Consider the following 25,221-nt stretch of genomic DNA (forward strand, 5'->3'; position numbering starts at 1 on the left):
AAACTAGCTCTGGCATTTTGTTTTTATTTTCCTGTAATAGCTTGCATTCTCTTTGGAGGCTTGCTGGCTTCATGTATTCAGCAATTAACTCCTGGCTTCTTGCTGTTATGACAGTACTTTGTCTTTAACATGTTTTGCGAATACATCCTTAGGAAAACTATCTTAATTGGATGCTATTAAACTCATTTTGCCTGGAATACAGAGGGCTTCTATTAAGATATCTCTGTGCAATCATTGATTTGGTTTTAATAACTATAGTGTGAAGGTTGAGGGAGGTTAAATAAGAATGCCTTCCATATCCCAGAAAAGTCCTAAAATTGCCATTTGTCTTGACCTTTCTCTCTCCCCTACCTCAATACACCACACATATTAAGACTCCCATCATTTATGAAATTATGAAAATTTATAACTTATTTCTCAGAATGCATTGTCGGTCCAATACCATTAGTATGTCATTGGTAGAAGGTATTCTTAACTTGCTCATCAAACACTCACCTACTACTGGTTTGGTGAGTATCCAGATTGCCAATTCAATGAATACATATGCCCCTGTAGTATGTCAATTTAGCTCCTGTATGCATTTGAAGGGCACTGAATACCAGCAAGGAATGGTGCCCAAGTACTAAATCATTTAATAGCAGAGATACCGTATTTTTCGCCCTATAAGACGCACTTTTCCCCCTCCAAAAATGAAGGGGAAATGTGGGTGCGTCTTATGGGGCGAATGCAGGCTTTCGCTGAAGCCTGGAGAGCGAGAGCGGTAGGTGCGCACCGACCCCTCTCGCTCTCCAGGCTTCGCGGACCTCTCGGCAAGCAGCGGGAACGTTCCCGCTGCTTGGGGAGAGTTGCAGGCATCCTGAAGCCTGCGCGCGCTGATCTCAGCGCGTGCAGGCTTCGCGGATCTCTCCTCAAGCAGCGGGAACGTTCCCGCTGCTTGGGGAGAGCTGCAGGCATCCCAAAGCCTGCGCGCGCTGATCTCAGCGCCTGCAGGCTTCGCGGATCTCTCCTCAAGCAGCGGGAACGTTCCCGCTGCTTGGGGAGAGCTGCAGGCATCCCGAAGCCTGCGCGCGCTGATCTCAGCGCGTGCAGGCTTCGCGGATCTCTCCTCAAGCAGCGGGAACGTTCCCGCTGCTTGGGGAGAGCTGCAGGCATCCCAAAGCCTGCGCGCGCTGATCTCAGCGCCTGCAGGCTTCGCGGATCTCTCCTCAAGCAGCGGGAACGTTCCCGCTGCTTGGGGAGAGCTGCAGGCATCCCGAAGCCTGCGCGCGCTGATCTCAGCGCCTGCAGGCTTCGCGGATCTCTCCTCAAGCAGCGGGAACGTTCCCGCTGCTTGGGGAGAGCTGCAGGCATCCCGAAGCCTGCGCGCGCTGATCTCAGCGCCTGCAGGCTTCGCGGATCTCTCCTCAAGCAGCGGGAACGTTCCCGCTGCTTGGGGAGAGTTGCAGGCATCCCGAAGCCTGCGCGCGCTGATCTCAGCGCCTGCAGGCTTCGCGGATCTCTCCTCAAGCAGCGGGAACGTTCCCGCTGCTTGGGGAGAGCTGAAGGCATCCCGAAGCCTGCGCGCGCTGATCTCAGCGCCTGCAGGCTTCGCGGATCTCTCCTCAAGCAGCGGGAACGTTCCCGCTGCTTGGGGAGAGCTGCAGGCATCCCGAAGCCTGCGCGCGCTGATTTCAGCGCCTGCAGGCTTCGCGGATCTCTCCTCAAGCAGCGGGAACGTTCCCGCTGCTTGGGGAGAGCTACAGGCATCCCGAAGCCTGCGCGCGCTGATCTCAGCGCCTGCAGGCTTCGCGGATCTCTCAAGCAGCGGGAACGTTCCCGCTGCTTGGGGAGAGCTGCAGGCATCCCGAAGCCTGCGCGCGCTGATCTCAGCGCCTGCAGGCTTCGCGGATCCTTCCTCAAGCAGCGGGAACGCTCCCGCTGCTTGGGGAGAGTTGCAGGCATCCCGAAGCCTGCGCGCGCTGGTCTCAGCGCCTGCAGGCTTCGCGGACCTCTTCTCAAGCAGCGGGAGCCACCGCTGGGCTCCCACGGCTTGCAGAGAGCTGCCTGTTTGGGGGCTGGGGTCGGGGAAAGCTCGGGCTGCCCCAGCCCCGCGCCTGGGGGAAAATAATTTTTTTCCCTTTATTTCCCCCCCAAAAAGCTAGGTGCGTCTTATGGGACGGTGCGTCCTATAGGTCGAAAAATACGGTAACAAACTGTATATGCTAAGAGTTTTTCCATGATTACCAGTGATAAGGGAATACCAAAACCAACAGGACTTAATTAACAGTAATAATAGTAGAGCTAATGGTGATATTAGCTCCATAAGAAAGCTGCTGGATTCAAAGACATCAAGCTGTTTTCAAAACTCTGTTGACTCTGTGGTTTTTCTGAAGCAACTACTGAGGTGCAAGTATTGCCTAAGAATTTTTCCATCCTACAGAAATAGTTTGCATATAAATATCAAAATAGCTTGTTTGCTTTTAAATATCAGAATGGTTTGCTTACAAATATCAAAATGCTAATTAAAGCACAAGACGGTGCTGGGGAATAATTGCCTACATGAAAGTCAACAGCAAAGAATGTCAAAATACAACATTTTAGCTATGTGGAACTAATGTGTGTGGAATTTCTAGAATGGCAACGGTAGATGGGACCCTCCTTGTGTGCAGTGACCTTCAGGCCTGTTCTATACTTTGCTCAAATATTCTGTTGTTATGAATGGCGTTATTTATCTGGTTAGTTCTATTCTTTCACATTTTCATTTTTAGCTCAACTACATTGTCTTATTATTTTAATATTAGTATTTCATGAATTTATAAGACATTCCTTGATAAATTGCAATAAAAATGTATGCAATAAAACAGAAAGCCAAACATTCATAGCACATTGCTCCCAAAATTAGTATAATGGCTATTTATGGATTTCTGGGTGCCAAAATTGGCCTAGGGAGGGTTGAGCCAATGTGCTGACCTCCAGATGTTGTTGGACTACAATTCCCATCAAATCCAGTCAGGATATCAATGGCTGGAGTGATGGGATCTGTAGTTCAATACCTTGAAGACACCATGTTGACTACTCCTAATTTAGAGAAATAACGGGGTGGGGACAAAAGACCCCTTGAAACATACAACTAAGTCAGGGAAAGTTGTTAGGATGCACACACATACACCATTGGAGGATTTGGAATGCAAGCAATTGCAACTTAGGGGTTTATGCTGGAAAAGTGACAGTTGCTTTGACAAGTGTATAAATTTGAAAAACTGCAGCTAATCATTCATAACTTTGTGAGAGAAAGGACAGCTACAGATTGAACCACAGCAATTTTTGAGACGGGTGGAGGCAGATTGATATAAGATAGACAAATAGTCCTTGAGACAGGATGAAAGACCATGCAAGCCAAGAAAGGGTGTAGAAGGAAAATAAGAAAAGGGATAAAGAGGGGGAAATGTGTATCTCGGCAAAATAAAAAGGAAGAAAATAAGGCAATGGAAGTTATCACGGGCAAATTAGCATAGCCCATTAGTAACAGTTTGAAATAGGAAGAACTTAAGCAAGGAGAAGTGAAAGATATGAATGTAAATGATAAAGAAGAAATCCCTGTGAGAGAGAAAATATCTCTTGACAGCAGTGCTTAAGTTGAAGAAATGGAACTGGAAGGAATTTATAAAGTTAATAGAATTCACTATTTACTCTCAAAAAATGTAAGAGCAGGCTCACATTACCTTTAACTAAAAGGCAGGAATAGACAACGCAAAAGTAGTGAAAAGGGAGGAAAAAATTTCAATTTAATTTAACCCAACAGACAAGAATAATAGTCCAAAACAGGTTCACATGACGTTATATGGAAAAAGAAATAACGAATGTTTCTAAACAAGACAACTGTAATATTGAAAACTATATTGTCAAACAAAGAAAAAATATCAATAAAATTACAGAAGAGTCGTGAAATGCAGTGAAAGAAACATAAGGAAACAATGTATAAATGTAACACACATACCCAAAAAGAGGGGAAATCTATATCTAATCATCAAAGCATGTTATTAACATACCGGACCTGTCCAAAAGGAGAAAGCATAGAGCAAGGCATGGTTTTTGAATCACATAATAGTACACCAATGCCACTGGACCCAGACAATTTAACGCTGGAATTCTGAATGGATCATTTGGTTGTTTGAAAAATTATAGAGAGCTATTTTTAAAAATGCAAAGAGAAAGGTAAGTCTTTTGGCATAATATATTGAATGGAAAAATTATGGAAACAGCAGTATATTGATGTCTTTCCAATCTAGGCAGATGTTTGCATACATCTGTGCATTTGAGTATTGTTTGTGTGTTGGGGGTGGGAACAAAAAATGATATATATGAAGCTTTCATCCACTCACCCAAAAGTGTCTTACATGACAATTAAGATTCCAGACTTTTTAAAAAGTGACACCTTGGAAAATCATGGTTTAGCAAATGAGCCTGCAGCCAGCCCACAAAATCCGATGCAACTACCAGAAGCACAAATAGCACAAGAGGTGGAAATATACTTTTGGCTTTCTCTGCAAAGGCAGACTGTTTGAAATGGCTGAAGAAATCCTTTATACAGTTGATTGCAAGAATGGTAGTGCATAAACACATTTCTTGGATGCTCTAGGAAGTTGTGAAGAAACTATCAAACATTGTTGCACGTAATGCATGACGAAGGATGAACTGCATTTCTGTGAGTTTGACTGGGATAGCTGAACTGGTTTTAGTGGGACTGAGTTAACAGCTACTTAAAAGGGAAGTGAGGGGCCAAGGCATGTGAAAGTTGCTGCCCTTTGCAGTCCTACCTCCAGCTGAAATTACCTGAGTTGCCCGATCAACTTGCCATGAAACCTTGTGGTTCTGCTGTTAATGCCAGCTTGATCCATAATGAAACACCTACGTATCCAGGACTCAATCCTGGATAAGGAGGTTTACCTGTCCTGAATCACCAAGTGCTGGCTGAGTAAATTGGAGAAGCAGATTTCACTCAGCTTTGTCTACCCAGTTTCTTGGGGCATCATCAGTGTGTGTTCCAAGGCTAGGCAGAGGTAGGATCATTGTGATCTGTAGAGATTTAATTCCTCCTGCCTCGCTCAGTCAACCACATGATCTGCACATGCAACCAGGAAGTCTTGGGCAGATTGGGCAACTCGCCTTGTTAATGAACTCCAGCTCTCACAGGGTGTGTTCATAGTATGTGTGATTGACATGTTCTATAGCCTTTTCACTAATAGCAACTTTTTTATCTGTCATTTTACTATAAATGTTATCCTTTCTAGCATGTCTGTGAACCATTTTCTGGAGTTTGAATATGCCAAAGTGGTGTCTGAACTGGACAAGGAAAGTATAAAACTTGCAAAGCCAACCTGCTTACTTGAATCACAATAAATCTGTTGTTTAGGCACTGTAGTCGTGCTTGAATCTGACATATTTATATTGTTCTTAGTACAAGGCTTCTGGGGCTTTGAGAAGTGGTTAGCTTGGCAAGATAACTGGATTCCCATCAATCAAGCTTGATATATTCCATTAGAGATACAAAATCTCAGTGGTCAATTTTATAGCCCTGATAATTATATTCTATGCAAAACTGAGTTACCAAGGATGCATTTATCAATCATAAAAAATAATTATTTCATGATATATATCAGTTAGATATGTGAAGGATATATGCAGATGTGGACAAGCCAAAAGCACAATCTATGTTTAACTAACAGAGATGTTTTGAACTTTCTCATACTTGCCTCCAAATTAATTGCTGCTTTATATATGTAGCATAATAAATAATGACAATGCTTAGAACTTGCACAATGACTGGTCATATTTCTGAAAATCCCACAAAGTACATATGGGAGATAGGCAAACAGGGGAACAAAAGTTGCTGGCATAACTCCAATGAAGTTACTAGAGTTATTATTAATCAGGACTTTCATTTCATGAAACACAGATAACTCACTATGCCCACATTAAGAATTTTGGTGTCTGAGGGAAAGGGAATGAAATGAGTGAAAAGATGTTGGTAGGAACTGGGTGGAAACAGTGGAGACTTTGGGCTCTCAGATTTCAGCGGTGCCCTGTGTGATGCTAAAATTCACACACACACCCGCCTCTCACATTCTGTTCTACAGCATTGTTGTGGCACTCCCCGCAGCATGGCACACTGGCCATTCCACCCTAAAACTGCCTCTGGTGAGGTGTTGGCTGCCATCTATAGTATACAAGCTAATTGTGGTGAATATTTCACTTTGAAGAACTGAAGGTTGCTGTGCTTTGCTTTGCTTTTTTACGCTGTATACTACTATTACTCTAACTGTGAGAGTTCATCTCTTTCTTGTTTAGAGTGATGGGTTTTTTAAATCTGAAGACTTATGAGATAGTGTGAGAGACAAATTAGGATGGAAAGGACAGAAAAATGTGAAATAAGCACACTGTAAATCAGAGAATGACATATATCAGCCCTGTGGAGTATACTCTGTCTTTTGCTTTTTATTGGCATCCTGTGGTCCACCAACGAGAGTTAGGGGCAAAACTGTGGCTCAAGCAGGCAGACATATGCTAAGATTTAAGGAAGGGTGTGCCTCTGAGCGCATGTGCAGCAAAGGAATTTGTGAGCAGTACCAGAACCAAGTTCACAAGTCCTTTCACCCCACTCCTGTTTTTTCTCCTGATTCCGCCTCCACTCCCCCCCCCCCAGTGGTGGTGGTGGTGGTAGTGGAAGGATCTACCAGAAAATTTCTATCCATCTTCTTCTCACCCCTGCTATAAATCAACAGTACATAATTTGATGGAGCCCTATAGCAGAGTCCACTAACTGTTCCTGCTAGACCCTAACAGGTTCCTGCTTTCTTAGTTCTTGATGGTTAGTCTAGCCCCCTCTCTGTGTGCCTGCTACCTTGATACATTATTCTATCCACCCCATCTGGCCTATTTGCATTGTTTCCAACAAACTTGTCCATCCCTCCATGGCACTGGCGAGCCTTGTGTCATTGCTCTGCCTGTAGCTTAATGGGCTGGGATGGCAAGCTATCCTTCACACTTCCTTGTTAGAGACAAAGGGAAACAACAGTACAGGGAATACTGAGCCCCTCCTCTCTTTGCAGTAGAGAACTCCCTTTGTCCAATTATTATATTACAACCCAGCCAACTAATCCAAGTATACTAGGGTGGGTAATTTTAGATAGTCTGTTTGAACCTTGGGCTGTAAATAGATGGTGTTAAACACAAATAGATGGTGTTAAACACAAAGGCATTCATCAGCACTGAGCACCCTTTTATAAAGGATTTCACTGCTTATAAGGTGATTTTTAAAATCCACATATTAATTCACTAATGATGAACTAATTAATACTTTATCTTAAGTTAGTACATTTCAACAATCTTCAACAGGAAGTCCCATAGAAGTTATCATTCTTAGAGTATCATGAAGACACTTCTATATTAAAGTGATACCTCAATTGTATTGAATACCAGACACAAAGATACAATGAAACATCCTGACTAGCCATTTTTCTAGCTCACCCCAACTATCTAGCCAGATTAAATGAAATGTTCAACATCCCTGAGAACTGTGATTTTTTGTTTGAACATATGAACTCTAGATTTACATATCATTTATGAGGTGCCTAAGTTTGAAACATCTGGTCTCTGTAACTGATGTCTTTATAATATACAACGATGAGGGAGGTTAGCTTCCTGTTCTGTTTCCATTTTAATTTCTGACTTGACAACTACAGCACATATTATAGTAATAATATCTCTGCAGTCACATATGAAACCATTTCTTCTTCCAGCACTGAAAGGTGTGAGATGAAAAGATTCTTGAAATTGGACAGCTGCAAAGTTTTAAGTGCTACTTTTAAGCCAGAACTGTCCCCATCATGCTTTCAGAAACACTAATAATATATAAAGCCTTGACATCCTTCCGACAACATTTTCCTGAATCTCAAATTGCTCATGCATTAGAAATTTTCTTAAAAGGCTCTGAAGTATATGGGGAGGGCCATTTCTCAGTAGTAGATTACAATCTTTGAGCTGCACACAGTAGTTCCTGGTTCAGCACCAATTCTCCAGTTTAAAAGGAACTCAGGCTGGGGAAGATTTCTCCCTGGAACCTTAGGAACCTGCTAGCACCCCTTTGAGGACCAGGGACACATTTTGAATTTTGAGAGAGTGCTGAGGGTGAAAGTCACAAAAATGGCTTGTGATGGGCATGGCATAACACAAATTACAGGGAGTACTCCCCCTGCACAACCTAATGTTTACCATGGAAAGTCAGCTATATTCTGCTGGTCCCGATTGTGGAGCTACAGCTGTTTGCTTCAATTCCAATCTTAAATCGAAGCCTAAATTGCCATTAGGGACCCGCTTACTGGGAGTAAGCCCCATCAAACACGAATACTTAAATCTGAATCAGATATGTATACCATTGTACTGTAAGTGATATTACATCAATCCATCTGTTCCACAGAACAGAATAGTTATACAGCTAGGTTAAGAGAGTCCTTTTAATCGTAATGTGTACTTTCTGTATATAACAACTCATACAGGGTTGTTACAGAATAAGACAAAACAAGTAGCTGATGTTAAGAGATGTAAATAAGTTTTTCCATTATACAAGGGATGTCGAAACAGTGCCCCTCAACAACAACAGTAGTTGTTGGACTAAAAAGCACCTCTGACCATAGGCTATGCTGGCTTAGGAAGATGGAAATTTGTGTCTAACAACACTAGGAGAGCCCCAGGTTGCATATCCATGCATTATACAACAGGTAAAGTAAAGGTAAAGAGTAAAGGGACCCCTGACCATTAAGTCCAGTCCTGACTGACTCTGGGGCTGCGGCGCTCATCTTGCTTTATTGGCCGAGGGAGCCAGCGTTTGTCCGCAGACAGCTTCCGGGTCATGTGGCCAGCATGACTAAGCCGCTTCTGGCTTAGAGCAGTGCACGGAAACACTGTTTACCTTTCTGCCGGCGTCGTACCTATTTATCTACTTGCACTTTGATGTGCTTTCAAACTGCTAGGTGGGCAGGAGCAGGGACCGAACAACAGGAGCTCACCCCGTCATGGGGATTCGAACCGCCAACCTTCTGATCGGCAAGTCCTAGGCTCTGTGTTTTAACCCACAGTGCCACCTGCGTCCCCATACAACAGGTAAAAGTATTTAAAAAATCAAGACCTGAGGTCAAATTCTTCTCTTGGGGCAAGAAAAAGGTTTTGTTTGCTACTCCACTCTCCTCTTTCTCAAGAAACAGATGTGGTTAATAATATCCACAGTTGGTTTAACCAGCCAGCTTCAGAAACTATGGTTTGAAGGTGACTTGTTTTGAATACACCATATTTAATGTAGTACCTCTGGGGGAGGGCACTTCTTGCTCCTGGGGTAATTTGTTTTCCTTTGGTCCCCACCATGCACTCAGCTTTCACCTATGGCTCCTAGAAGCTGTCAGTATGCAAAGGGGCACACCCCAGGAACAGCTTCAACTAGCTGACTAAATCAGGTGACAGTAGCAGATGGGTCTCAAACCCTCGGTGAGTTGGGGATTTACCTTACATTTGAAGACAAGCTCTGGTGGATTGAGTGGATGACATTAATAGTGGGTCCAATGGTCAATGTGGTGGTTACTGCATGTTATGTAGAGGGAAGTGGGGCAAGACGGAGCTCATCAACCTGGGAAGGTAGCTCATCTAGGAGGAGGAAACTCTGATCCTATACCTCTGCTGCCTTGTGGAATATCTTTGGGAGAAGAAAAGGCTGAGTAAACTACACAAATCTGGAGTGAAGTCCCTAAGAAGGCTGGATGGTGCCTTGTACTCCTGCAGCCAAGCTGGTGCCAGAACTATTGCTCTGCTTTCCTTTAGACCACACGAGTAAGGTCAAGAGGGATGTCTTGTTGTCTGGGCAGTTCACAACTTCCAAATTTACTTCCCAAACTTGTGCCCTGGAAGGTCTCTTCAGTGCTGCCAATACAGCAGTTTGACTTCACCCCCTGGAGTGCACTCCATTGTCTCTTGAGACTGACAGATGCCACCACCGCCAACAGTTTATCAGTCTAGATTTCATTTGAAGCTTTAATAATGGAAATAAAAGTTTCTGAACTCCTTCTCCCAGCTATGCAGAAGAAAGGGAGGGGAGAGCTCAGGGGTTGTTCATATCTTGCTAAACCACATGTGACATCTGAATGTGGCCATTTTTTAGGTTATATGACATGAAAAACATCAGAACATGTCAACAATTAATAGTCTTCACTGGCTGCAGTTTTAGCATCTGTTTGGTAGCTGCATAAAATACTTTCTGGGTCTTTCAGTTAACAATCAAGCACACATTATCTGTAAAATATAGGGGACTCCTGTGTATCATCACTATTCTGCATAGCCTGAAGCTGCACATCCTGGAAGCATACAATATATCAGCATTTTGACTTATGTGATGTAAATTGCTCATTACCAAAATCAGAAGCCACCTTTTCACCCTGCACCGCAAACAGTTTACTTCAAAAGTTTGCACAAAAATGACATGGTTCTGGAGTTCAGCCTGTTTTTCAAAGAAGTCCCTAAATGGTAACTTCATGTGTTTTTTATCTATCTTGAAAACTTTTTGCTTTTCCTTTGATGGCACTGGGATGTTCATATCAAAAGAAGGAAAAGCAAACCAAGAATTCATGGAACTAAATAAAGCTTATCCCTGTAAATTGCTTAAGGGCCTGCCTGAGGAAACTGGTTCTATTTGAAACAACATTTTCCCCCATTCATGAATTGGTTTTCTTTACAATTTTGTATCAATTTCGTTTAAGATAGTGTTCTACCTCAGACCGGTGTAGACTAGACAAATATGTCACCTTGGTAGTTTGGGAAAAGTGTAGAGATATATAAATATTTTAAAGTACCCCAAAAAAAGTTTGATGTGTTTTGTATAATGCAAAAATCTTTTCTGAGGAACAGCAAGGTCCCAGTAAAAAACCCCAAAACACCCACATTTGAATGCATAAATAAATCTATACGTGCATCAAAATGGTCTCAATATGTTTTTAAAAGGGGGGGGGATATATCAGACTTTGACTCATTACTTATGGGTACAGTGATATGAGGTCATATAGACAAACACACACACATTTTATATAGATGATGTAGCATGTGATCACATGGAGGCTGGTATGGGGACTGCATCTGAAGACCCAAACCCTGAGCTCCACACATTCATTGGAACTTATGAATGGTGCCCTTGAGCATAAAGGTTGTATGGTCACAAGCTCCATTTCATAAAACTCATGGCTTGCATTTTTGCACAGTATTAATTATGTAGACAGAGTTTGAGGGGGCCCCTAGGCAAAGCGTACTGCAGTGCGCTCTCTATTGCTGAGCCTAAGTCAGCTGTCAGCTGTTGCTTGAATTAGTACTGCCCACCGTTTTCCAGCAAATTGGAGGGGGAGAACACCCCTGAAGACTAGACTCCCCCCTCCACCTGTCATATAGTCTGCACAGGGAGACAGTGACTAGTAAGTTTTGACAAAAAAAACCCACAGTGCCATCATACTTCACACTCTATTTCAGTAGCTGAATGGCATAAAGAGAATGCACAGCTCCTTCCTGCCCAGGTAGAAGCACACATAGTATGTTGTCTTCATATGCTTTAGCTTTTTGCTAATCCACACATGCAGGAAGGTTGGCTGCTTGAAATACTGCCAAGTGGGGTCTGCTTCACATAGCAAGTAGTTTGGGTAATGCCTCTTCTTATAGTAGCATTTACAACTACTGTTTTTTAAGTGATATCTTAGACTCTTCTTGGCACAGACTTAAAGAATAAAACCACATGGATAAAAAGGCACATGCCAAACAATTGGCACTTTAATGGATGCTGCAAAAACACATCTAATCTTAGAAAAATCTATGAAATGTTTCTTCTATTTATCTAACATGTTTGAAAAGACAAGAAAAAGGAAACAGTTCAGATGATAATGTGCCTCACTGTCTCTCCTATACATACAAGGTGGGGAGGGGAAGCAATATCTCACCTTCTAGGCTTGTCTTACAGACCTGTCCCACTAGACACTTATTAGTGAGCATAATGTTTGACTAGGCCTTATGCACATTGCATTATAGCTGAGCTGAAAAACATCAAGAGATGTTTTTCAGCTCAAAACAGCTGAAAAACAGGCAGGGGTCAAGGAGTAAATTGGGAGAGATTAAAAGAAATTTAGGGGGACTTATCGTTAGTGGGTGGCAGTAGGTCATTTTAAATTAATTATTTTTCTTCTGCCAAGGTTGTGAGAAGCAAAGCAAGGTTGTGAGAGGCTGTTATTTTCTTTCCCCTATAGTCTTGTTCCTGGGCATTCTGGTGGGGAAAAAATGTCTAATGCCAAAATAACTATGGTGGTTCCCCACTAGAGACCTCCAATAGCCAATTGCTAGACTGTTTTGTAATGATACTAAATACATATGTATTTAAACGGTGCTACTGCATGCCAAAGGTAACCCTCTTCCCAAATATCTAAATAAATGTTGCCCTCTAGTAGCCCCCAAACCTCGGCACTCACAAATTTAGGTGCAAGCCTTTCATAACTGCCATATGCAAAGTAGCTTCTACGTGGGTAGGCCTGAACAGAGTGATGAATATACCAGGCAAAATTCAGGCACATCAAATGGGCAATATTGCCTTACACACAATGGATTGTACATATATGCACCCTAGTCAATCATTTTGTCCTAGCATAAATTACTGACTACCCTGGAGGAGGCACTGGTGCACCAGAAGTGCAGGGACAGAAACCACAGTTTTAGCTCTGCTAAACATTTCTGTATGATATAGACCATTGCACTTGGATATGATCACCAAGGGTTATATCCAATGTGCAATAGACTTCTGCTTGTGCAATGGAGCTGACCCCCATGATTTGTGGGGCTAGTAGTGGGGAAAGAAGAAGTACAATTGTATAGGTCCACTTGTGCGCATGCGCACACACATACACACGACTCATTGGTTACTATTTACTACAATGCAGGCATTAGGAAATTAAATACCCAATAAATAAGGTGCAAAACACATTACAGGAGTATAGAAACTGAATTTTGTAATTAATTGTGAGGTTCTCTCCCTGCTCCCCTTTTGGGGTTTAGTCTCAAACACATTTAACTTAATCTAACTCTAACTGGGCCCATCACCTCCTGGCAAATAGATGGGGAAGAAATGGAGGCAGTGAGAGATTTTACTTTCTTGGGCTCCATGATCAGTGCAGATGGTGACAGCAGTCACGAAATTAAAAGATGCCTGCTCCTTGGGAGAAAGGCGATGGCAAACCTAGACAACATCTTAAAAAGCAGAGACATCACCTTGCCAACAAAGGTCCGTATAGTAAAAGCCATGGTTTTCCCAGTAGTGATGTATGGAAGTGAGAGCAGGACCATAAAGAAGGCTGATCGCCGAAGAATTGATGCTTTTGAATTATGGTGCTGGAGGAGACTCTTGAGAGTCCCATGGACTGCAAGAAGATCAAACCTCTCCATTCTGAAGGAAATCAGCCCTGAGTGCTCACTGGAAGGACAGATCGTGAAGCTGAGGCTCCAATACTTTGGCCACCTCATGAGAAGAGAAGACTCCCTGGAAAAGACCCTGATGTTGGGAAAGATGGAGGGCACAAGGAGAAGGGGACGACAGAGAATGAGATGGTTGGATGGTGTTCTTGAAGCTACTAGCATGAGTTTGATCAAACTGCGGGAGGCAGTGGAGGACAGAAGTGCCTGGCGTGCTCTGGTCCATGGGGTCACGAAGAGTCGGACACGACTAAACGACTAAACAACAACAACAACAACTCTAACTAAAGATAGGGAGGGGGGGAAATCAGCCTTCATTATTTATTTGAAAGATCAGTAGACCATACCTCTAGTGTTATTAAAACCGTAATAACAACAGTCAGTCAATTGTGCTTTAACTATTAACATACAGTAACAGCCCCCCTTTGCCTGTTTTTGTTACCTCTACATAGCTTTGCAGGAAGCTAATCTACATTTCCTTGTTGAGTTTCTCCCTTCACATTGAAAGTGCTTGCACTTTGAGGCAAATGTATGGGGGGGGGGGTTGAGAATGTAAAAGGAGAGAAGACATTTTGAATAGGATTAATGTGACTGCCCCAAATCCACCTCAATAATAGGAAAACAAAATCAATATATTTAAAGCTATTTTAACAATTATAGGGTGTGCAATCTATTCAAAGATTTTATAACTTAGGTTGTGACATATTGGCATATCTTATAAAGCAATCGTCTCCTACATCTGCCATTTACAAATGTGTGTCTTTTTTCAATATTGATTCCATAAACAAAGCCTCTTCTTCCTTTGTAGCTAAAAGGGAAAGCAAAATGATGCAGGCATAACAGGAATGGGAACAAACAGCGACATCCGGACCCAATGTTGCTTTTTATTTATTTTTGACTGATTGATTTTCTTAATTAATCCAAAGTAGTTTGCATTACAACATCAAGGGGTGGGAAAACAAAAAATATCACTAGGGTCTGTTGTCAGACATAACATTTATGTGCAGTGTTAAATCTCTACGGCAGCTTTCATTTTATATGCAGGTCAAAAGCAAGCAGTAATTCCTGGTGCTTGCAGCTGTGTTGATTCATCCATTGGGTTCCATTGCTCTAATCTTCCTTTTATAACTGTACTGAATGGTGATTTTTGTTGACTGCTTTCATTGTGTGTGGCTATGCCTTGCATAAGCAAAAACTGCTGCAGGTCCTTCTTGGCATACCTGCACTCCTGCTAATTCACTTATTTCCTGTCTCACAGCACTGCCTGCTGTTTCATCCCTAGGCTTCCTGTGGCCAGACTCCCAACTACTGTGCCAATTTCTCTGAAATTATGCAGGATCTTTGTGCTGCCAATATACATATACTATGTGGCAATCTCCCTTTCTTACCTGTCTTAGGCTAAATACCATGTCTTTGCTTTCAAGATCCTGTATTCAGAACAACTGCAATAAATAATAAAAAGTACTATTTGGGAGTTTAAGGGAGTATTTTTCATGACGAAAACAGTGGTATAATTTTTGGTTATTGCTGCAGCAATATGCATGGTATTAAGTCAGCCAACCTCCTACGTGTGATTTCAGATGCATTTAGTTTGGCAGTATCCCACTTAAGGCATTGTGTCTGAAGAGGGAACTACATGGGAAGGGGGTGCAGGAGTGCCCTCCTAGTGTCCCTCTTATTGCCCACTCCATCCCTGACTATAGTGTATTGAGCACCAAGGGGTGAAGTCTATTCAGCTGACTGGCAGGGGGAAGATGACAGGAGCTGAGCAGTGTCTGGTTTGGAACAAGTCATCTCTCAGGGACGAAGTGGGAAGTGAGTACAGTGGTACCTCAGTTCCTGAACGCCTCCGTTGTCAAATGTTTCGGTTCTCAAACACTGAAAACCCAGAAGTAAATGCTTCCATTTTTGAACATTTTTCGGAACTCGAACATGCGACGCGGCTTCCGCTGAGTGCAAGAAGCTCTTGCAACCAATGGGAATCTGCGCCTCGGTTTTCGAACGTTTCGGAAGCCGAACGGTATTCCAGAACAGATTACGTTCGACAACCAAGGTACCACTATATGGCCATTCAAGAGAGGAAGGGGTAGAGCTAGGCATTGAGAATGTAGGGGCATATGCCAGCAATTCAGAGAGGCTAAAGTACCATTGGCTAAAATGCAAGTGTCAAAGACATCTGAAAAGAAGTGTTTATATGCTTAACCTCCAAGCCAAGATGGGTAAGCTAGAGTCTTAGATGGCAGCACAGATATAGTGGGCGTAACAGAAACCTGGTGTAATGGCCCCATTTTTACTGCACTGATTCACCTCACCTAGGGAGAAAAGTAGTGGTAGTAAAACAAAAAAGGTAGTCATAGGGATGATAGGAGGTAGTGAAGGAGAAGAGGAAACTCAGGCGCATGAGTTGTTGTTGGCATCTGTCTGACTTGGGAGAAAAGGTGGGGGGGTGCCAGCAGAGCAAATAAGGTGGAAGAGAAGAAGATGGGAGCCAAGATAGTTGTAGGTGTGTGATATCAGCCAAATTTGGGAGGCAAAAGGGGCAATGAATGGGGACAAATGGGAGGAAGGCCTAGAAATGTCCTATACTAATAGCATGACACCTGTGAAATCTTGTGGGCAGTTCCCTAGTAATTTCTAGAAACAAGCTGGTAGATTCCAAGGTGTCCAATCTAGTTAATGGATTGTTCCATATGCTAGCCTGCAAAATATGGGCAAGTAAAAGTAGCATTTAATCTTGATTAAGCTTTCCTTTAGAAACTTCCGATTTTTCTGTAAAATAACTATTGCTAGACTTTTCCATTGTGTCCTAAACGTGCCAAAATGTAATGATGTGGTAAGAAATGCCATATGTATGTGTTGCAGTGACCAGCATCACAGATATATGAAATTCTTATAGCAAAACAGTCCTCTGCCTTGACGGGTCTGACTCTGCATTTTTAGTAGCTTAAGCTCCTCATTGCACAAGTTTGCTGGGAGATTGAGTGGTAGACCAGCTTCTGTCTAAGAGCAGCTGTATCCAAGGTTCTAGGAAGGACTAAATTATAGCTCTCCAAGACTTTGGGCAGTAAACAAAATAAACCAGACAACAGGAATATAAAGGGCAATAAGGTAATGAATAAATTATCTGGAAAGAGCCAAGTGCCAATGGTGCGGCAGCAAGTGAAGGAAATAACGAACTCAAGGTCTGGCTATGTAGTTTGGATGAAATATTGAACCACATGGAGAGAACAATCTAGGAGCAAAATAAATTCTCAAGAATGAAGAGCCGAGAATGTCATTGCAAACAAAACAACAACAACTGGAAACCAAACTTTAGGGATGGGGTAGATGCAAAGATTATAAATCTTGGTTTCAAATCTTTGTGGGCTAGTTCAGAGTAAGGAAAAATATGAAGAAAAATAAGAATCTTACAAAATATTTCACCCAAACATATAATTTAATGTATACTAAACAAAGATAGCAGTGAAGTAGACAAATTTATATCTGCTTCAGCCAAGTAAGCAATAACTAAATTTACACTTACTTGGAAATAAATCACACTGATATCAGTGAGGCTCACTTTGAGTAAACACACTTAGGATAGATTTGTAGAACTGTAGGGTTCAATGGAATTAAAAGGTCAGTTAGTCCAAGTTGGTACAGAGACTTCACATTCAGGCATCAGTCCCTGTTATATTAATTATGGTTTATCACAAATAGTGATCCTGAGGAGCAAAACATATCATGCTAGGGGTGTTTAGTAGGTCATGAAAGAGGTTTACTAAAGCAAATCCAAAAAGGCAAAAGGTAACAAGACATGGAACATTCCACAGGACAAGGTGAAAACCTGATTCTGATCAGTCACTGCTTTCAAAGTGTGTTGTTCTTGTTTAATTTTCTTGTTCCATTTGCCTCAGAAAATGAATCTATTTTATTATTTATTTATTTATTTAATGTATTTACACCCCACCTGTCTCCCAAGTTGGGATTCAAGGCAGCTTACAACATTTTAAAAATGTTATTATAAAATCTAAAGTAATGAAAACAAATTAGTTAAAAACAATAAGTACAAATAAAGCACATTTAGAACCAGCATCAAAATATCAACTGCCCTGACAGCAGCCCAATATCATCTGCATCTAGTTTTCAAAGGCATCTCTGAATAGGAAGGTCTTAGACTGCCAAGGAAAGATAACAAGAAGGGAGCCAATCTAACCTCTCTTGAGGGGGAATTCTGCAATATAGAGCAGCCACAATAAAGGCTCTCTCGTTTGCCAACACAAGAGCAGTAGCAGACTATGAACAGCGCGTGTCAAGCTAAGACCTGGTCCACAAAACCCAGAGTATTGTGAGATAAAAATATTCCTGGACTTCACTACTTCACTCATTTATTTATTTTTAGGTGGGTAGAATTGCAAGATTTAATGCCCAACTGAGTACAACACCAATCCCCTCCACATTAAAACACCCACACCCAAACACCCACCCACCCACCCACCCACCCACACACACACACCAGAGAGAAGAATGAGTATGAGCTTTTGTGTAGGAAGGTTTTTCTTTGAGACGGAGAGGTTCATAGGCAAAAAATGTCAGTCATGAGATCCACATGTGAAATATGGAATGGTATGGTACAGCAATAGTTTTACTGCTTGATCTAGTAAGTTGTGGAGTTCAAGGCAAAGGAAATACCCAGAGCTGCAAACCAATCTCAGTATTAAAAGCCCCATAGCAATATTGTAGAAGATCCAACAATATCAGATTGAGTAGTAGAAGAAGACGACGACACATTTTGAGGTGCTGTTTGCAAGATAAGAGAAGAGAAACCAGCCACATCCTCTAGGCTTGTGCCAGTCCTGTGAGAGAACAAATGCCAGACCTTCTGACTGATTCGGCAAAAATCAGCAGGAATGCAGGGTATGGAAAAACCAGTTACATGGTTGTACTGGTGCTATAGAGAGGCAGGCTTGAGATGGTTTACTATTTACAGTAAAGCACTGTAGGTTAGTCTCTATATTTTCAGCTTGCATATGGGAAATCTATTGACTTGTCCCGCTATTTGCAATTAAGCCCTAGCTATTAGCACTAAGGAACAGATAACTCATTGCTACTTTTAGTTAAGGCCTGAACGCAAGATATGTTAGTGAATTCACTTAAGAAATTTCAGATCTAATTAGAAATTGATTTTTCTCTCTTTTTATTGTATTGTTTAAAGAGGGAAACAATACATTTGCATTAAAACTTTCAAACCCAAGCCATAAAAACAGGTATTGAGAAAAAGTTGTAACAATTTAAGTGGGTACACATTATTGTGTATCTTGTCATCTCAAAGCATTAGGAATATTACTCTTTTTCTAACAAAAAAATACTGTCCATCTACCTACCTTCTCTGACCCTGTCCTAATGCCTTGTGTAGGATTTCCAAACTCTCCCCAGCCAGCTGTCAAGTGGGTGCTTGGGAACTGCAGCGCAAAGGGCACTGCCAGTCCTATGCTCAGCACTTTGGGAAGGATTCATCAGAGGGCTGGTAAGGCACATATTTCTCCTCCTTCCTTTCTCCCCCTCCTACATTTCACAGGCTTTCTTTGGTTCCCTAGATGGGGTAACTGATTTTATTTTTTAAAAACTTTATACACAAAGTTAATTTTTATCCAAGGTACCATCACAAGGTCCAAGTCTCATTCGACATAACAGTACCTAAGTTCCTTTCCCAATCTTCTTAGCAGAGAGTAGGTCTTATTTCTAATTTTATCATCATTTTATACAAGACCTTTTGAATTACTACTACAGATTAATACTTCAAATCTGTCTTATTTCTCAATAGACATTACCAGTATACATAAAAAAGGTAAAGGACCCCTGACAGTTAAGTCCAGTTGCGAACGACTCTGGGGTTGTGGTGCTCATCTCGCTTTACTGGCCGAGGGAGCCAGCGTTTGTCCACAGACAGCTTTTCCGGGTCATGTGGCCAGCATGGCTAAGCCGCTTCTGGCGAAACCAGAGCAGCACACGGAAATGCTGTTTACCTTCCCACCGGAGCAGTACCTATTTATCTATTTGCACTTTGACGGGCTTTCGAACTGCTAGGTAGGCAGGAGCTGGGACCGAGCAATGGGAGTTCACCTCATCGCGGGGATTCGAACCGCCGACCTACCGATCGGCAAGCCCTAGGCTCAGTGGTTTAGACCACAGCGCCACCCGTGTCCCAACCAGTATACATATTTTATGACAAATCTGGAAATACTGATACAAAAGTACTCTCCAACTTCCCATAAATTCCATATGTATAATGTTTAAAACTATTGTTCTGTACTAGGTTTCCTATCAAGACATATATTCCTCTCAAGCCTCAATATTTCCTAAGGTATCATTACCCTTGATTTCTTTATTTTCTTATACTGCTGTTAAATAAAATAAACTGAGGAAATTTACAGATTTTAAAAACTTGGCCCATACAGAGGACACTTTCTTGCAGGACAACCTGAAGTGACAATAGGGGTGTGCATGAAGTGTGTGTGGGGGGGTGTCCATGTGCACTGAAAAGTCCTACCGGCTTGTGCTGGCCAGGGTGGAAAATTGAGGACAGATGTTCTGAATTTTTCCCACATGGCTCTTTTTTTAGTATCTCCTTATTGGCTCCAATGGAGGGAAATTAGTTACATCATATTGAGACTGGCAAAGAAAGGCTGATTTGGGGGCTTCTTCCATGAACGAAGGGACCTTGGACCCACCAGATCCTAGGCCATCTCCATACTATCCCTGTTCCATGCAGAGCTTTCAATGGGTATAATTGGGGCCTTTGGGGCATATGCATCTTCACCTCAGATGACTCCATTAGTTGATGTTACAAATATAAATACATATAATTCAGTACTGGGTGTATCAGGACTATAGGCATAGACACACCTCCATTAATTACTTGGGTTGGTAAATAGTAATGGATGAGGATTTGATGCCCCCCACTTTGAGGGAGATGAACCAACACTCCATTTTCTATCCATATAAATAGAAAAGTCTTACTTTGAGATCTTAGGGGTTAGAAGGCAGGACATAACTACTTGGTACCCAAAGTTTGCTGTACTTTGTACTGTGCTTTCACTTTGGTTTAATGGTGTACTTCTCATGAGAAGAAGCAGATGATGAAATAACAGCAACAATCTCTAGCCTATGTCCTATATTAAATTGGGAATATTTATTCCAGTTTCAGAGTTTCCTTTCTGGCTATTTGAATTGCAGAATTTCCAGAGCATCTATATTTATATTGTGTGGCTACATAGTATTCCCCAGGCTGTTTATTGAAATGTTCCAAACTGCATTTCCATCACATATAATTATCCACTATAATTAGCCCCACTGTGGCATACTAGTCAATAATATAGGGCCTGGGAAGTGGCAGCTCTCGAACAAATCTGACCCTCTGAAGGGCAAGGCTTCAGCTGCCAACAGCAAATTTAGGTTTGCTTCCCTTGCCTTCTTACCTGACACAAACATTTTAGGCACTGGGGAGAGGAAGAGCAAAAGTTGAGGGCAAAATAGGGAAGAAATAACAGCTGTACATTCGGTGATGAAGCAGAACAAACACCCTCAGGAAACTCTCCAAGAAACATAGTAGTCAACAAGGAACATAGGAAGTTGCCTTTGTCCATGTAGTTCAGTACTGTCTACACTGGCTGACAGCAGCTCTCCAGGGTTTCAAATAACAGACATTCCCAGACTTGCCTAGAAGTGCTGAGGATTGAACCCAGGACAATCTACATGCAAAGTTGCTGCCTAATAGTTTTTCTATGGACCTTTCCTTCTGCTAGAGTAAATATGATAGACTAAATCTTTTCAACCAAATCTCTAATGCCAAGCCAAAAGATCTCCTTCCAATTTTGCTACCCCTTTGTGGGTTGCAAATCAAAGAGGGGAGATTTTAGCAATAGGGAGGGGTTAAACCTTTGCTGAATAGTCAGTGCCAGCACTTCTTTGGGTGGAGATCCTGAAGTCCCTTCAGGATGATGCTATGTAACATCAGTTAGAGAAATGGTTTAGAAGCAAAATGGGGTTATTTCCCCACGTCTCACTTTGAGTAGAACGTTCACTGTAGCAGACTTCCATCTCAGAGAGACTCTAACAATTACAGTTGGCGTGCTGGTTTAAAACACATACCACTATGTTTTAATCCTAATGCCCATCCTTTTTCTAAGCCCATCTTGGCAAACCTAAAAGAATCCCTTTTTTATATTTTACTGGAGGCACTCTTGAGTTCCCATATTAGGTGGAAAGGCAGGCAAAAACAAACTAGACAGGATCATCTGGGCAAAGTACTTTGCAAACAGTTTCACATGTGGCATCTTTATAATGAATAGTTCCTTATAAAAATGTACATATGTATACACAGGTGTGCTACTAGTCTGTATTTGACTGGTCTTCTGAGAAGTGTGAAGAAGCTGGAAAGGGGTTAACAGTTTGAACGGTAAACATAAAGGAAGCGCAACAAACCATGCCTTGTCAGCTTTGTTCTAATTTTCCTGGCACAAAGCAACAACTCAAAGGAAGCCAGCCTTTTCAGTGGTGGAGCAAAAAATGCTTATTAGCTCACTAGACAAGGCAAAAAGGAAAGAAGGAAAGAAGGAAAGAAGGAAAGAAGGAAAGAAGGAAAGAAAGAAAGAAAGAAAGAAAGAAAGAAAGAAAGAAAGAAAGAAAGAAAGAACTAGACTTCAAAAGAACAGAAGTGATTGGATAATATAACATGCCATTTTGTTTATTTATTAAATGTATATACTGCCAACAAATCATAGCTCTCTGGATAGTTCACAAACCCATTAAAAGTACAACAAACTAAATTCAAGCCATAAAAACAGCAAAACCATTTATAAATAATGTAAACGTAGGGGGGGACTCAACACATCTAAAACCCAACAAAGGCATAACATCTAGGAACTATTTTATATCAGAAAAAAACAAACAACCAGAAGCAGAATAACATGGTACATCTATCTAAAAGCACCAGATAACTATACCCATTAAAAGGCCTTGGAGAACAAAATAAAGGTTTTAATTTGTCTATAAAAGACCATAGCGTGGGTGCCAGGCTATCCTCTCTGGGGAAAGCATTCCCATAAGCATGGTGCCACCACCAAAAAAGCCCTCTCCTTAGTAACAACCCACTTCACTAAGTAGGGGGACCTGGTGAAGGGCCTCCATTGAGGAGCTCAATGAATGAATGGGGAGGTATATATGGGAGAAGGTAAGTTATAACAAGTTGACAAATTGCAACTGGTCCTGATTCTGAAAAGCAACTTGTATGGTTCGACAACTATAATGGAGGCTGGTTCTTCCTTTTTTAATGTAAATATCAGTATACACTTAGGATAACAACAAATAAATCAGAGCCATAGCTGCTATTTAGGAGAATTCTTACCTGACTGACCAGGTGGTGGGACTCCTGATGATCCTCTTGGCAAGCATAAAAACACCGTAAGTACTGCTGCTTTGTTTCCTGAGCAAGGCTCAATGGCAATTGGCTTTGGAGAACCCTGAAAATGGAGAAGAAATTGTATTACGTGATCTAGGTTATTTTATATTGCTACATATTGTATTCTTCACTCAAAACATTTACAACTATCCACAATAAAATAGGAGCCTCAATGTTTCCCTGTGAATAATTCTCATTGATTGTTGTTTTAAACAAACCTTTCATTTCATTGACTTAAATACAGGTTTTCATGAATAACTTGCATTATTCAATTAAAGTGGCAAAAGAAAGAAATGACCTAAAAGATAATGTTCTTCATTTCAGCAAATTTAGTAACATATGTTAATTACTGAAACATTCAGATCAGCAATATGTTTTAGCACTACAGTTTCTCATAGGATTAGTATCACTCAACAACTTATACAGAAAGCACAGTGGGAAGAATACTGTGTTACATTTTCAAAAATACTGTTACATTTTCAAAAACAGCTGTGCTTGCAGTAGTTCCCCCACTCCCACCACACACACACACACATACACACACACACACACACACACACACACACAGAGAGAGAGAGAGAGAAGGAAAAAGGAAATATATTGCTAAAGATAAAAGGTGAGGATTTCCCCCCTTGCATTTTAAACTAAATCAAATATACATGAAGAAAATATTTTTTGTTAAAATCAAAATAACAAATTGGACTGATCTAATGTGGTATACGGGACGTGGGTGGCATTGTAGGTTAAACCACAGAGCCTAGGGCTTGCCGATCAGAAGGTTGGTGGTTCGAATCCCCATGATGGGGTGAGCTCCCATTGTTCGGTCCTTGCTCCTGCCAATCTAGCAGTTCAAAAGCACGTCAAAGTGCAAGTAGATAAATAGGTACTACTCCGGTGGGAAGGTAAACGGCATTTCCGTGCACTGCTCTGGTTCACCAGAAGTGGCTTAATCATGCTGGCCACATGACCCGGAAGCTGTACGCTGGCTCCCTCGGCCAATAAAGCGAGATGAGCGCTGCAACCCTAGAGTCGGCCATGACTGGACCTAACGGTCAGGGGTCCCTTTACCTTTAATGTGGTATACAATATATATTATCCCCCAGTAGGTAACCAGAAACATGTTGCTGCATTGTCAAAGAACACAGAAAGGGAGGGTGTTCTGAACCCAGGTGGCCTGTGCGAGTGGTTTGATGCAGGGATACCAAAGAAGGATGTCAAAAACACCAGAATGGCCAGTTCTAGTGCTTTCTTACAGGGAGATGTAAACTTGCAACACAGCCTCTGAAGCTCCACTGCCATTAGAGTCAACACAGAGGGGGAAAGCAAAGCTTTGCAACAGGGGACAGATAGCAACTTGCTTTTGAAGCAAAGCTAAAAGAGGCAATGCAGAACATAGGGAAGAATAAGACCTAATAATTAAGAACAAAGGAAGCTGTGTTATTCTCAGCCAGACCATTGGTATATCTATAGCTGTGTCCACTTTAGAGGTGTAATATGTGCTTGGGTCACTGTTTGTGTGTGGGTTTGTGCTGCTTTATCACTTTTTCTCCCTCAGCAACCTGTACAATCGTCTACCCCATTCAGAAGCATCCCCCAAACTTCAAAAAAGGGTTTTTAAGGAGATTTGAAAGCAGATGGGGGCAGGAAAGTCACTGTTAGTCAGACCTCTTTAATTGTTTGTCTGGACTGGGGAAAAGTGGAAAGCAAGGAAAAGTAGAAGAGTGTTCTCTGCTCTCCACCACCTGGTAAGCATACAGAGACCAACCTGCACATTGGCAATGCTCAGAAACAGCATCTCGAACTCAGATCCAAGCTATCACCCCAATAGTTCTTCCCTGGCCGGAGATCACAGGAGGTTGGGTAAAGAAATTCCAATTCTGTTCCATTTCTAATGTCATCAAAAGTATGATTAGGTCCAAACTGGGCCCAGAATTAACCAAGCTATTCTGCAATTTTATTTAATTTTAATTGAAGAGACTTCAATTTTGAACTGACCATATCCAAGTGTGTCTCCCCCTGCCCTCCACTCTGAACTGCAGCTGCTACTCTGGCAGACAGAACTCACCTTGGAATAGTTTAGTGCTTTTTTATCTTAAAATAATATCTGCATGTGGAATTTCAGTTCTGGCTACACTTGTGTGGCCATTCTTTGGGGTGAAATCCAGTTCTGTTTGCATCAGAGGCGAGGGGCACAAAGAGCTCTCCTCCACAAAAGACCTATTCCTATTCATTTTATTGAAGCAAATATATATGCACATTTCCTTGTGCAC

The 25,221-nt window shown here is 41.8% G+C and overlaps 1 protein-coding gene and 1 long non-coding RNA gene across 4 annotated transcripts in view; one reads left to right on the top strand and one right to left on the bottom strand.

Annotated features, from left to right (window-relative positions):
- ATRNL1 (attractin like 1) overlaps positions 1 to 25,221 on the bottom strand; it is a 494,510-nt gene that overhangs the window by 46,408 nt on the left and 422,881 nt on the right. For all 3 annotated transcript variants that reach the window (XM_083504739.1, XM_083504740.1, XM_083504741.1), the window contains one exon: positions 22,898 to 23,012. In XM_083504739.1, the coding sequence (XP_083360865.1) occupies positions 22,898 to 23,012 (115 nt within the window). The remainder of the gene's footprint in view (positions 1 to 22,897; positions 23,013 to 25,221) is intronic.
- The window catches only part of LOC310707722, a 48,703-nt gene that overhangs the window by 1,026 nt on the left and 22,456 nt on the right, over positions 1 to 25,221 (top strand). The gene's annotated exons all lie outside the window — the stretch shown is intronic.

Source organism: Podarcis liolepis, assembly GCF_965112155.1.
Source record: "Podarcis liolepis genome assembly, chromosome: 5".
Lineage (NCBI taxonomy): Eukaryota > Metazoa > Chordata > Lepidosauria > Squamata > Lacertidae > Podarcis > Podarcis liolepis.